At 41.0% G+C, this 13,296-nt stretch overlaps 1 protein-coding gene across 5 annotated transcripts in view; it reads left to right on the top strand.

Moving 5' to 3' along the window:
* Window positions 1-13,296, top strand: part of KLF7 (KLF transcription factor 7) — a 91,688-nt gene that overhangs the window by 52,610 nt on the left and 25,782 nt on the right. Inside the window, exon 3 of one of the 5 annotated variants that reach the window (XM_017973672.4) lies at window positions 6,516-6,723. The exons of the other annotated variants lie outside the window; for them this stretch is intronic. Within the exon in view, the coding sequence (XP_017829161.1) occupies window positions 6,516-6,598 (83 nt within the window). The 3' untranslated portion in view covers window positions 6,599-6,723. Of the gene's footprint in view, window positions 1-6,515; window positions 6,724-13,296 lie in introns of those variants that run through there. 5 annotated transcript variants of the gene reach the window in all.

Here is a 13,296-nt window from a genome sequence, read left to right as displayed (position 1 = left end):
TACTCAACTTCTTTTGCAGAAAGGAAATAATGATTTCCTCATATTGAATTCTCAATTGGTCATGAGCTTGTTGAAGCTAGTATTGGTATTTTAAAAAGAGCAACAAAAGATACATCTCCCTTCCTTGATAAAGGTAATAAGACATTTTATGTTCCTAGTGTTCAGGAGAGTGTGTCAGAAAATCAATAGGAATAAATTCAAGTACACAGAGGATTCATCCTATTTGAAAATGTAATGTATGGCAAAATGATGGTATGTATTAAATTTTTTTGTTTCATTTGCACGTAAATATTAGCATTTAGAAAAGGTATCATAGGCTACTTTTAAATTTAGGCAGAGGGCAATTTACTGGCTTTTTGGTTTTTTTTTATTCTTTGTTGTTGTTGTTTAGTGTCTCAACACTTACAGCTAAACTGAATTTGAAACTAAATACTGTCATTACAGAAGATTTTTCCTGAGTTCTTCCAATTTCTCTGGGGACAAAATAATGGTCGCTGGAAGCAATGGAGAAACAGTAATTAGGGCAAATAGTAATACTGTGCATGATTGAGGAAAATGTGAGAACGGGAGGGAGAAAATTCAACAGACAGACTTGTACAGCTTGTTACTAGGAAACCACATCAGCATTAAATACAGTGTGCTAATTGGCTATCCTGTTTCTTCCTGGGTACCAGCCTGGGCCTGCTACACAGCTGTTTCTGCTCTTTCTGGTTGCTAGGTAACTGCATCATTTCCCCCCACCCCTCTTTGTATTCTGGAGGGTAATTGGCTACTTCTGCTCCTGGTGTTGCTGCTGGGTACCAGTCTGGGCCTGCTGCTTTGCTGTTTTCCAGAGGGATTTAGTCGGGGGAGGGGAGGAAAAGGGAGAGGAAGATATGCTGGCAATTAATGGAGCATAAGTGCAAATTCTACACAATGTCTGGCACCTGCGGCCCCTCATCCTGCCTTCTCAACTAAATCCTTTAGCTGTGGAAACACATTAAAGTCTTTAAGTTTTTCTTTCTCTGCATAACTTATAAATATAGTTTAAAGGAACCAAGACATTTGAAACACTTAAATGACAGATTTGGTCTTCTTCATGAAAAAAAACCTGGCAAAATATATACCTATATTTTGATACGAGTAGTAATAGAATTTGTGCAGATATTAAACATACTTTACAACAAGACAGCATCTTTAACATCTTAAGGATAGTGCCATTTTGTTTCTTAAATGGACCAAATTATTTTGTAGCCATTCTTCTTGATATCAGAGCATAAAGTAGTAAATAGAATGAACTAAACACATTATGGAATTTTCCTGACCATTTTATTATGAAGGAGTAAAGGAGGCTTCTAAACCCTTGACTTTCCTATTACGGGTTTTATTCCTTTGACGTGCACAGCACATGTCCTGGTGTTTCTCAGTGGGACATTGCATTTACATGGCGAGAACACATTTTGCTTCATAGCTGCTTTCCTGATGGCAAATGAACAAATGTGATGCAAAATCTGAAATCAATTTTGTGATTGAGAAAACAAATAAAAAGGTAGTTACTTTACATATAGTCGTCATCTCTGGTTGAAGTAGAAGTTTCCATTTCATCATGATTGAAATTCTCACTGGAAGTGTGACAGGGAAGATTCTTCAGAATTGAAGGGATGCTCCAAGGAGATTTTACTTTAAATGGTTGAGAAAGTGTATGGAAATTGGGGCCCCTTGAAGAGGCAGCTTTATTCCCCTGGGAAGGAGCTGTTTTATTGAGAAAACTCAGTGCATGTTGTGTGACTGTGCACAGAAATAGTTAGCAAAGGCAACTCTTATTTGACACTAATGGCTGTTACTGGTTTCCCATACTAATGAGATCCACCATACCCTATCACAATTGAAGCAGGAGGAGGCCTGGCCTGAGCTACAAGCCCTTCTACCATAAGATAAATTCAGGCTTTAGGGAATCATTTCTACTTAAAGTACCCTTAACATAGGCAGAAGGCCTCTCCAACTAGGCCAGGATGATCGAGAGAAGATCGCAGTGTTAACACCTATCTAAAGGAAACCAGCTAGCCATCAGTAGCATTCAGATTGCAAAAGAAAAATCATCTTATCAGAGGACAACTTACAGACCAGGTGTAATATTATTTCTGCTACCTCTATTAAAAGGACCAGTTGTTAATCACTCAAAACCATTTGCCCATTAAATGATTTAGCCATTTACTTACAAAAAACCGTCAGAAGTCAGAATATCTTTTTGTCACTTGACAAGTTGTATATTCTGACTTTGGGAGGGGAGTGGTTTTGTTTGAGTGGTTCATCTTTGTTGACAGCAGACTGTCAGAGTAGCAACTTTGCAAGTATGTTATGGATTGTCCCTGTTTGACTTAAGCAGGTTATAGATTGAAAAGTCCAAAGAAGTCTGGGGAGTTATCTCACCCAGCCATCCTCTTCACTGGTTGATTGGATGTGGTTACACAGCCTCACTATGGCTCTGGCAAGACCCTGGAAAGCCAAGGCAGGGGGCTTTGAAGGCTGAAGGTGGTCATGGTTAGAACATCAGTGCATGCTTCTGAGCTTCCTCTCATTGTACTCTTCTGGGAGAGCAGATCTTTTTTCTTTTGATGTCTCCATGTTTAAAGCAATAGTGAGAGTGCAGGCATACAAGCAAGCATGCTTTGGGGAATGAAGAAAGGAGGAGCTGCTTCAACTCCTGGTTCTCCTCAGTCCTGAAAACCTGCTTTGCTAATTCTCATTGCCACACAAAGCTGCTACCTTTGACATCAAGTAAACTGGTTGACAAAATTGGAAATGAAGAATCTGATGGCTGCTAGTCTCCCAGCAGGGCTGCTGCTAAACCATAATATGCTTTTGTGTGAATTAGAAAAAGGTGCCCTTTGCATGGGGCAGTTACCCTGTGCTTGAGGAGCAGAGCCGGATTCAGCCCCCCTCAGACTGTAACTGGACACCTTATACTCAAAACCTTATGTGGCCTGTGCTCTCGGGGAGAGCATTCCACACAGATGGGCCTTCCCTGAACTTTTAAGAACTTCTGAAGCCAGTAAGGGCATAACAGGAATGGGAGAGTCACACAATGGCTTAAGAAGGTTATTGGGACATCCTATCAATGTCTGAAGAGGCCATTATGTGTGAGAGCAAATCTTTTGGTCCAGCCACTCTCCCAAAATGTGAGATCATTCATTAGTTGCCTAATGTGGTGGTTCTCAACCAGGGGAGATTGTGTCCCTCAGGGAACATTTAGCAATGTCTGGAGACATTTTTCATGGTCATATCTGGGGTTGGGGGTATGCTATTGGCATCTGGGAAGTGGAGGACAGGTATTCTGCTAAGTGTCCTACAATGCCCAGGACAAACCCTGAAGCAAAGGATCATATGGGCCTGAGGGTCAACAGTGCCAAGGTTGAGAAACCCTGGCCTAATGCAACCTTAGTTGTCCTCTTCCCCGTAGGTTGCACTGAACCACTTGCAAAACATTTCCTTATCCTTTTAAGACTACCCACCAGGTCTTGCCTTCTTCCCTTTTATGATCTTTAACAATATTGACTAAATGGAAATACTGCATTATTTATTATTTCTGTCAGGACTTAGATGATGTGCCACTTTTCCCCTTATGATAAGAAAGAAATCTTCCTGCCTCCACTAAATGCTTCACTTCCTAGATTGAAGATTCGTGATTGTGACCCTTCACGAGCCTCATGCCCTCCCCTTTTGCAGAAGGCGCCTGACCTGTAATAATCTGAAATTTTACTGAGACAGTGGTTTGATCACATCAGCTGCCAGGCTGGTGTGTGGTAGGGAGTTGTTTTGCCAGGAAATGGGTTTAGCTGACTTGGTGCTGACGAGCCACACCATTGTCATTCTCTACCTGTTTTCTCCAGTACCGTAGCCTTGCTGAAATGTAACAGTTGTTTCCTCGTTATCAAAAAGAAGATTAACTGTTCATGAAGAAATAAGAGTGACGTGTTTTCCCTGGGAAATTGTATTGGGAAAACTGTATATTGCACTGGTATTTGCTATTTCAGTGCATTTCCTACTATTCACCGTTCTGGTTTGCACCAGCACCATGAGGAACATACTGGAAGCTTTTTGAGTTCTTAGGGAGAATGGTGCTATTTCAGGGGAAAGGATTTAAATAGCTTTATCTAATAGACACATATTTTATGTCTGCATTTTGTCAGGAGCTGTGAATTATGCATTGGCCCTTTGAGCTACATTCACGTGCATAGAAAATAACATTGTCAGACGTGTCATCCCCAGATACAATGGACAATATGCTATTATAATTGTATGGCATTGTCCTTGCTGTTTGGAGATAATACTGCTGACTTTATTCCTCTCATACATGTGAATGCGGCTGTGGGGAATACGTGACATCTGTGGCTTTTACATATATTAGCTTATCCCTTGCCACTTGGAGAGATTGCCATTAGTGAGCTGGCCTCGTGGGGTCATGCTAAGTGCCATGTTTTGGATCACGGTTGTTATCGGACCTTAGTTTTAGACCCAGTAGGGAATTAGTAATATTTATCTTGATGACCTAAAGATGCAGTGAGTTATTTAGTCAGCTTCCCAGAGCAGATGTGCTAAAGCAATTGGGTAGGCCAAGGCATTTGTACTCATTGGCTTTGGGAGTGAAAAACAATTGGGTACCAAGCCTGGGAATGGCTGCTCCACATTAGTACATTACCTAAGTAAGCAATATCACTTGTATTGATCTTTACAGTTGCCAAGTGTTTCACATACATCCTTCCATTTAACCTTCACTTATGGGGTAAATCTTCATTATACCCATTGTACAAATGAGGGAACTGAAGCTCAAAGAATCATTTTTCAAAGGCTTCACTGCTGAACAGTCACAGAGCCTGCCTTACTCTGTTTTTCCTTTAGAGATCAGTTGTTTCTTTTGGGAGGCTAAGTTAAAAAGAATATAAATTATTTTAGTTTTGTTTACAGTTCAGAAAAATAAATGGCTTAATATTTGTTGTTATTTGACTTGCTCGGTATGACTACAAATTCAGAATAACTAAGAAAACTGAGTGATTATCTTATATATTCCTACATTCTGTCTATTTTGGTTGAACCTAAGAATCCTTGATCTTAGTTGGTTTTCCCCTATTTTAATGAAGAAAGTTTTGAAGGCACAAACAAATGCCAGGTATTAATTCTTGAAGTGATGTCTCAGTACTAGTGCATTTGCATATTTTAGATAATTCATGATGAGACACAGTAAATAGAAGCTTTTCTCTGAACCCCTGGAAAGAATGCACCTTAGCAATCCTGTTTCTTACTAAGCTGAAAATCCAAATGGAAATGCCTTAAAGAGGTCGAAGGAAGTTATGGATGGGTGGATCTTGGTCTGTAAGTTGTATGCTTCTCTCAGTTACACCAGAGCTTTGCTAGGTGAGGCTGAAGAAATGAGTTCTGTGCCTTTATTTTTGTTTGTATGGTAAGTGTGGAGCTAAGGATAATTTTATTTTATCTTTGTTTTTTCCCAGTTATTTGAGGATATGTATAGAGGGGTTAGAAGTCTTAAGAATAAAAATCTTTGGTAAATACAGGAATTGTAAGTCTACTAATGGGCAAAGATCCCAAACTCAGGTTATGATTTTGCTTGAGATATGCAGCAGTCTCTCCTCTGAATTCAGAAAAGCACACAGTGAAGAAGAATAGCTGCTTTCTAGCATTCTGCCAAAAGGATCTACAGGAACCTCAGAGTGATGGGCACTTATATTATCTTCCAGAGATCTGAAGAAAGAAAAGATAATAATACCAAAAGACAAATTCCTGAAAGGCAGAAGGAATAACACACGTTACCCCTGAGGGCTCCACTCTTTTAAGGATTGTTTGTCTATAGGTATTTTTGAGTGTGATTCTGTGTTCCTGTACATCTTTGTATTTTCAAAATTCCCACTTTTATTTCATCCTACCTGCCATGGAAATAACCTTAATAAATCGTTAGAGTTGATGGGCCCTGGACCCAATTTGATAATAGCCTTTTCCTTGCTTATAATTGGCTACTAAGCATTTAGAATGCTTTCTAACCCACCTGTGTGTGGGTTAGAAACCCCCTCACTCTGTCAGATCCTAAGCATTTTCTTGTGGTTTTCCTGGTGTGCATCTTATACAAAAAGAATAGTCAATGAGCAAAGCCCGAAAGTGGAAAGTTTTCCCTTTGCAACCAGGGAAAACTTTTCATGCACCCTTCCCATTCCTGTCATTGTATGAGCTACAAGGACCACAGGTACAAAACTTATAGGACCAATTACCATAGGCTCACTGTTAAGCATTTTTTAAAAAGCTGTTGCAAGAAGAATAAAGCAATAATTAAAATTAACTGAATAGCTTTTGCTCTATTGAGGCGTTAAATCTTTGTGTAAATACAATCACATTGTGCAAACATAGGTCTTTTTAGTTGGGTGATTTAGACAGCGAACCCACTGAAGTTTTGAGGTCTCTGGGTCAAGGGCCTGTTTTGATGTGGTTTGAAAGGTCACCTGCTCATTTGTGTCTGTGTTCTGCTGCAGAGAGAACTGTAAGCTGGAATGGTTCCTTGCCCACTGCAGCACAAAGAAGAGCCGGCTGGCATTTGGCAGATAGCAGTCTGTGACCAGGGGGAACTAAACTGCACACAAAGCAAGACGGCCGCACACAGGAGCCAGTGGGGAGTGCTTGGGATCCTCTGGGGCCCAGGCAATGAAGCGGCTTGAAGGTGGAGAAAACAGCAGTTATAAAATATAAATGTGTTTATTATTACACTGGGCCTATGCTATATAATTTTACACACACTCATATTGGTGATTTATGGCCACAGCTCCATATGGAGGAGAAGCTTGCTAATTTTCCCAAACTGATAGGGATGTCGCTGAAGATGATCAAATTGGTAGGAGCAGTAGCTGAGAAAAAGTGGTCTCCTAAAACAACCAAAAAAGCACGGGAGGGGGAGGACTACTGTGTCAGAGGCATCCTTTGTTCATTTATTTTGATAAGCAGAGCTTGGCTTTAATTATTCATGATAATGCTTGCCCTGGAAGGAGCAGGCCTCTGAGGCCACAGCAGCCATGGCGTGGTGTTTGGTTCCCTGTGTAGTTAACACCAGAACAACCTGCCTAGCCTTTACTGAGATTTGTCATGCTTTCACCTGTGAGAGGTAAGATGACCTGAAGTTTTGTTTATACCCGATATCCCTTCCAAAGGGACATGTATTGACTTGGCTGGAGTGGAAGAGAAAGCCTGAGTGATAACAGCCATTGGATGAAATCCTTACAAGGTAGGTGGTGATTTTCACATTTTAGGCATGAGAACATGGAACCCTAGAGGAGCCCAGGAGTAGATACACCAACTCATAAGTGACCAAGCTGGCTTTTAAGTCTGGGTCTGACTCCAAAGCCTGTCCCCTGCAGCATTATGCTGGGATTTCCTAGGCCAAGAAAGGGACACTGGAGCCAACCCCACCCTTCTTCCACCCCAGTCCATTCCACTTGCTGTGCTTTCAGCCTGTTTCCCGGTCTTAGCATCAATTACGATCATTTCCGACAGCTTTCCTAAGTGTTTTTTGACTTGGCAAAATCTTGAAGCACTTCTGGGAGCTCTTCAGAAGGAAAGCGCTTTGGAACAGCATGCACTAGTTCCAAAATCCCCAGAGCATCTATGATTCATGCTTCTTGCAGGGGAACTTCATGGAGACAGGCTAGTATGACCCTAGGATACTTGATAGACTTTTTTTTGTGCATGTGTAAATACCAGACGATGAATGCTGAATGCCCCGTTCACTCAGCTCATAGCAAAACCCTGGGAGGCATCCCTGATACAGGCCCTTTTAATCAGTGTTTTGTTTTTTTTTATTTTAATCTCATGGGCACTACTTTCTAAATATGATTTACATTTGTTTGCTTTTTCCATCTCTGCTGCTATAAGCACTGTTTCAGCCACTGTCATCTTTCTTCTTCTAGAAGTTGTAAAACTCTCCCCACATTGGCTCATTGCCTTTGTCAGCCCATTCTCCATTTTGTAGCCAAAGTAAGATTTTAAAATTCATTTCTGATCATGTTATGTCTCTGTTTAAAAGCTCACAATGGCTGCCATTGTTCTTAAAGTACAGATTATTTAACATGATCTCTAAGACCACTTTCCAATAAAAATGTAACGTGAGCCACATATATAATTTTATATTTTCTAGCAGGTACATTTAAAAAGTAATTAATTGTACTAATTAGTTCTAATATTGTATTTTATTTAGCTCAATATATCCAAAACATTATCATTTCAGCATGTAAATAATTGATAAAAATTATTAATGAGCGATTTTACATTTCCTTATCTCTTTTTTCTATTGGAAAGCCTTGAAAATCTGGTGCATTTTTACACTTACAGCACATTCAGTTCAGATTGGCCACATTTTGGGTACTCAGGAGCCACCTGTGCTAGTATCTAGACCGGACCATGCAGGTCTGTTTAAATGCTTTCACAGCCTGGCCACTGCCTGTTCTCTGTCCCTGTAGAGCACACAAACTGATACTCCTCTTTGATCAGCTTCCTGGTGAGGTGTGGGAGAGAATGTAGCAGAGGGATGAGAGGACCTCTGCTATGATGGAAGAAGGGTGGGGTCTTTTGCTCCTGTGTCCCTTTCTTGGCTTCCTTCCTAGGAAATCCTAGCATGATGCTGCAGGAGAACAGGCTTTGGAGTCAGACCCAGACTCAAAAGTCAGCTCAGCCACTTATTAGCTGGGTGTCTATCCCTGGGCTTTCGTGTTCTCATCCCTAAGATGGAAAAATCACCTACCTTGAAAGATTTCTGTGAAGTAGCACAGGTAAAGCACCATCAGGCTGCTTGACATGTAAAGAACATGCCAAGAACAGGGATGTTATTACCTGGTGTTTCTTCACTCCAGCCCAGTCAGCATCCACCCCGCAGAAAGGGGTGGCAGGTAGAAATGAAGCTGCAGCTCATCTCACACTGAAGTGCAGATTAAAAATGAAATCCAGCAGGGGACAGTGGCTCATTCCTGTAATCCCAGCACTTTGGGAGACCAAGGTGGGTGGATTGCCTGAAGTCAAGAGTTCGAGACCAGCCTGGCCAGCATGGTAAAACCCATCTCTACTAAAAATACAAAAATTAGCTAGGCATGGTGGTGTGCGCCTGTAGTCCCAGCTACTTGGGAGGCTGAGGCAGGAGAATCGCTTGAGCCCAGGAGGTGGAGGTTGCAGTTGAGCTGAGGTCGTGCCATTGCACCTCAGCCTGGGCAACAGAGTGAAACTCTGTCTCAAAAAAAAAAAAAAAGAAAGAAAGAATGAAATCCTTCCTCTGCTGTTGGCCTTGGGGGTTTCCATTTTGGGTTTATGTAGAAATGTTAGGTGACACAGGTGTTTTTTGAGAAGGTGAGGGAATGAAATGAAAAAAATGCTGGTAAGTTAATATGAGGTATTCTCTGAAAAAAAATTTTCTACCCACACTAAGGTCTAGTAGTCAGTAGCACCATCCTGTGAGCTGAAATGAGACCAGGGGTTCTAGGGAAGGGCAAATGTGTTGTAGTTCACACTCCTGGCTTCCCGTCTCCGTAGATTCTATTCCATTGCTGATTCATTTTTTAAAAATTAGAACAGCTGTTATATAGGTGCACCTAAATAGTTCTGACATTCTTTCCAGTTGAAACTTTTGTTTTATTAGAAAATATTTCCAAAGGGAATATGAGTATTGATCCTACTTTGTTGTTGCTTATATAAAAGGCAGAGTGAGGCAGTGGTTAAGTGTGTGGATCTGAAGGTAAGATGGCCTGAGTTTCATTCTTGACTATACCACATGTAAGTTGGGTGAACTTAAACAGCTTAGTTTCTCCAGCCCTCTATTTCCTCATCTGAAAAATGGGGAGGGATAATAGCAGTCGGGCTATTGAGAGAATTAGAGGACAGAATATACGTAAAGCCCTTAGGTTCTGTAGTGGCCAGCATATAGTAAGGCCTCAATAATTATTAGCCAACAGCCCATTGTACTAGGATCTAAAACACCGTATCCCCCATTGAAAATGGGTGCAATTGGACCACATGTCTTGGCTGATGATTATTTGAGGTGTTCTCTGCAGAGATGCATGTATTATCTAGTTTATGTACCTTTCTCCTACACTTAGTTTTCTACTATATGTTTATCTACATGAGGAAGGAAAATACAGACATCTCATCAGGGAGTGATTCTGCCATTCATATATTCATATATCCAATAGAAAAAGCCAAATACCTTTCAGCAGATGAGATATGAGATGTGGTAAGATAAGCACCATATTTTAGTAGTATATGGGCTTTGGGCAGTTTTTCTCCATGTGGTATTGGGTTTATACTGTTTGGTTGAAACCCTTTGGCTTTCTAATCAATGGCACATTTTAAGTTGAGGAGTTGGGGCTTGAGGTCTTATCTTTGATGGTTGAATGAAACACCAGGCTCCAGAAGTGGTCTGCTCCTGACATCTCAAATTGATCTCTAACCATCTTAGCTAGAACAGGTGATTGCAGGCTCTTTATTCACCAGGAAGGTATATTCAGGTACTGGGTGTGAATATGAGCTACATTGCATAAAGAAGGATTTTGGGGTAAAATATTTTAATAATCACCCTGCCTGTATAGTGCTTTGCAGTATATGAAGCACTTGCACAGAAATCATCTCTCTTCACACTTCACAATAGTCCTTTGAGGCCTGTACCAAAGAAGGGATAAGCTCTATTTTGCAGAGATGGAAAGTGAGACTCAAAGAGTTGGTAACTTTCCTGAGGGCACATCTTAAGTGGTAAAAGCTAGGACTAGAGCACTGGTCTCCTGATGGTGAGTTGTGTATATGTCTATTTTCCAGTAAACTGTACTTGTACACATGGGGCACCATCTCCAGAAACTCTGACACCCCTTCTGAAGAAAAGAAGTGAGATTGCTTTTGTTCATTTATGCTATGCTTTGAATTAATTAGATCATAAATGAAGCTTTTGTGACAAAGACTCAAGGTAACAGAAGCATAAAGATGTAAGATTTTTCTCTTTAATGTAAAGTCTGCACTGAGAACTGTCAGAAGCCCAAACTCTTTTTGTTCTGTGGGTCACCCATCCCTTGGGTTTCCATTCCAAAGGAATTGCCCAGGTCCCTGCAATTCAAGGTGGCTGCCACCAGGCCTACTTTCCAGGAATCTAGTTTTCATGCAGATATTTTGAAAGTGAGAAGGGAGAGGATGTACCTACTTTTAAAAAAGTATAGCTTGATTGACTGGCCATGGTAGCTCATACTTGTAATCCCAGCACTTTGGGAGAGGCCAAGACAGGTGGGTCACCTGAGGTCAAGAGTTTGAGACCAGCCTGGCCAACATGGTGAAACCCTATCTCTACTAAAAATGCAAAAATCAGCTGAGTGTGGTAGTGGATACCTGTAATACCAGGTACTCAGGAGGCTGAGGCAGGAGAATCACTTGAACCTGGCAGGGGAGGTTGCAGTGAGCCGAGATTGTGCCACTGCACTCCAACCTGGGCGACAGAGCAAGACTCCATCTGAAAAATAAGTAAGTACAGCTTGACATTGCATTTGTCACTTTCACTTATGTCTCATCAGCCAGAACTTGGTCATATGTGAACAAGCAACTGCAAAGGAGTTTGGAAATATAGTCTTTATTTTGGGTGGCCATAGGTGCAACAAAATCCTGGGAATACTCTTACTATAGATAAGGAGAGAATGAATGTAGGGGGACAACTGGCAGTTGCTGCTATGCTTTTAGTCTTAATATCCTTTTTTTAAAAGCCTGTAATGCAGATACTTTAACATAAAACTCTTGAGTTCTGAAATTCTAAATGTATGAAATGGTAAGGGTAACATCCTAGTACATTGTAGTTTGTGGCACAGTGCAAGATGAAAATAACTGCATGAAAACTAGGTTTCTGTGGAATGGCTCAAGTTCTGAATGGAAACATAAGTTACTTGTATTTCATGAGAATTTACATTATTGGAATAATATGAAGTGACTGGGAAATTAATAACTTGAGCAGGAAACCATATGGGGTCAAATTAACTACATCTCAATATTTCTTGCACCTCTTTTTCCCCCTTCCAAAGTGCAAAGTCACATTACATTGATATTTTCCTCCCAGAATGCCTTCATTCTTCAGTAGAAGAATGAAGAGAAAGTATTTTGTAGCTGTGAGAGTTTAGCAGAGACAAAATTAAGGCTGTTTGAGGTTAGACGTATACAGGATGACAGATTGTGTGGGGGTGTTTCTACATATGTGGGTGTCAATATGTTTGTGCTAAGTTGTTTGCAGATTTGGGGGGAGGGCAGGATGTGTGTGAGTGCATGTGTGTGTGTGTGTGTGTGTGTGTGTGAATGTAGATTTCATAGGTGGTTTCAGTCATTGTGTTTTCTTCCTAATGATTCCTGTTAGGGAGCAGCAGAAAGATGTAGGAAGATCTAGGTAACTGCTTAAAGGAAGGTTTGGAGATGGACTAGTAGAATATGGGTATGTTCATTTAGCTGGGTTAATTAAGGGTCTTTGACATGTGTCCAGCAGTCTAAGTCTTGTGAATACTAAGGTGAATAAGCCTAGCCTCTGTTCTTAAAGGGACCATTTGGTTTTGTGGTGCTCAAGTTCTCTGTTCTTAAAGGGACCATTTGGTTCTGTGGTGCTCAAGAATATACACAGTTTACTCAAGCAACATGATGAGTCTCTTCTAGAGGAAGTTAGGCGAGCAGAAGGAAGGAGTCCCTAACTCTACCAGAGTCAGTCTAGAGCCAGTTCCCAGAGGATATGGTTTAGAAAGTACTAGGACAACGTACTGTGCCAGGCTCTGAGGACACAAGTATGCACAGATGTGAGGTCCGACCTCAAGGCAGTCAGTCTCTTGAGGGGATAGTTTGTCATCAAGGCCCCTTAGAATCTGGCACTACCACCTCTCCAGTCCATTTTTAAGAGTCCTCCTCACATACTTACCCTTGACCTCAGAATGATAAACGACTGTCGGTTATCTCTGGGCCTTTGTGCATGCTGTTCCTTCTCCATGAAATGCTTATTGCCCTTGTCCTTGGTGTCCTTCAAGTTTCAGGGAGGCTTATCTTCTCTACAAGACCTGCCATAATAGTCTTACCAAGTCTTAGGGATTTTCTGTTTCACAGGTCCACATTACACACATCTGTCAAATACACTGAGTCTCATGTTCTTTGCATGTATTGCATGGTGCTTTCCTAACCGGGAGCTGCTCTAATGTGAAGAGCCTTTCTCTTTAGCTTTAATCTCTAGCAATGTCATTGGTTGGCGTATATTAGAACCAACAATTAATGCTTGTTGAATCTAAC

Source organism: Callithrix jacchus, chromosome 6 (genome assembly GCF_049354715.1).
Source record: "Callithrix jacchus isolate 240 chromosome 6, calJac240_pri, whole genome shotgun sequence".
Lineage (NCBI taxonomy): Eukaryota > Metazoa > Chordata > Mammalia > Primates > Cebidae > Callithrix > Callithrix jacchus.
Note: the sequence above shows the minus strand (reverse complement) of the source record. Positions and strands in the feature narration are given on the sequence as shown.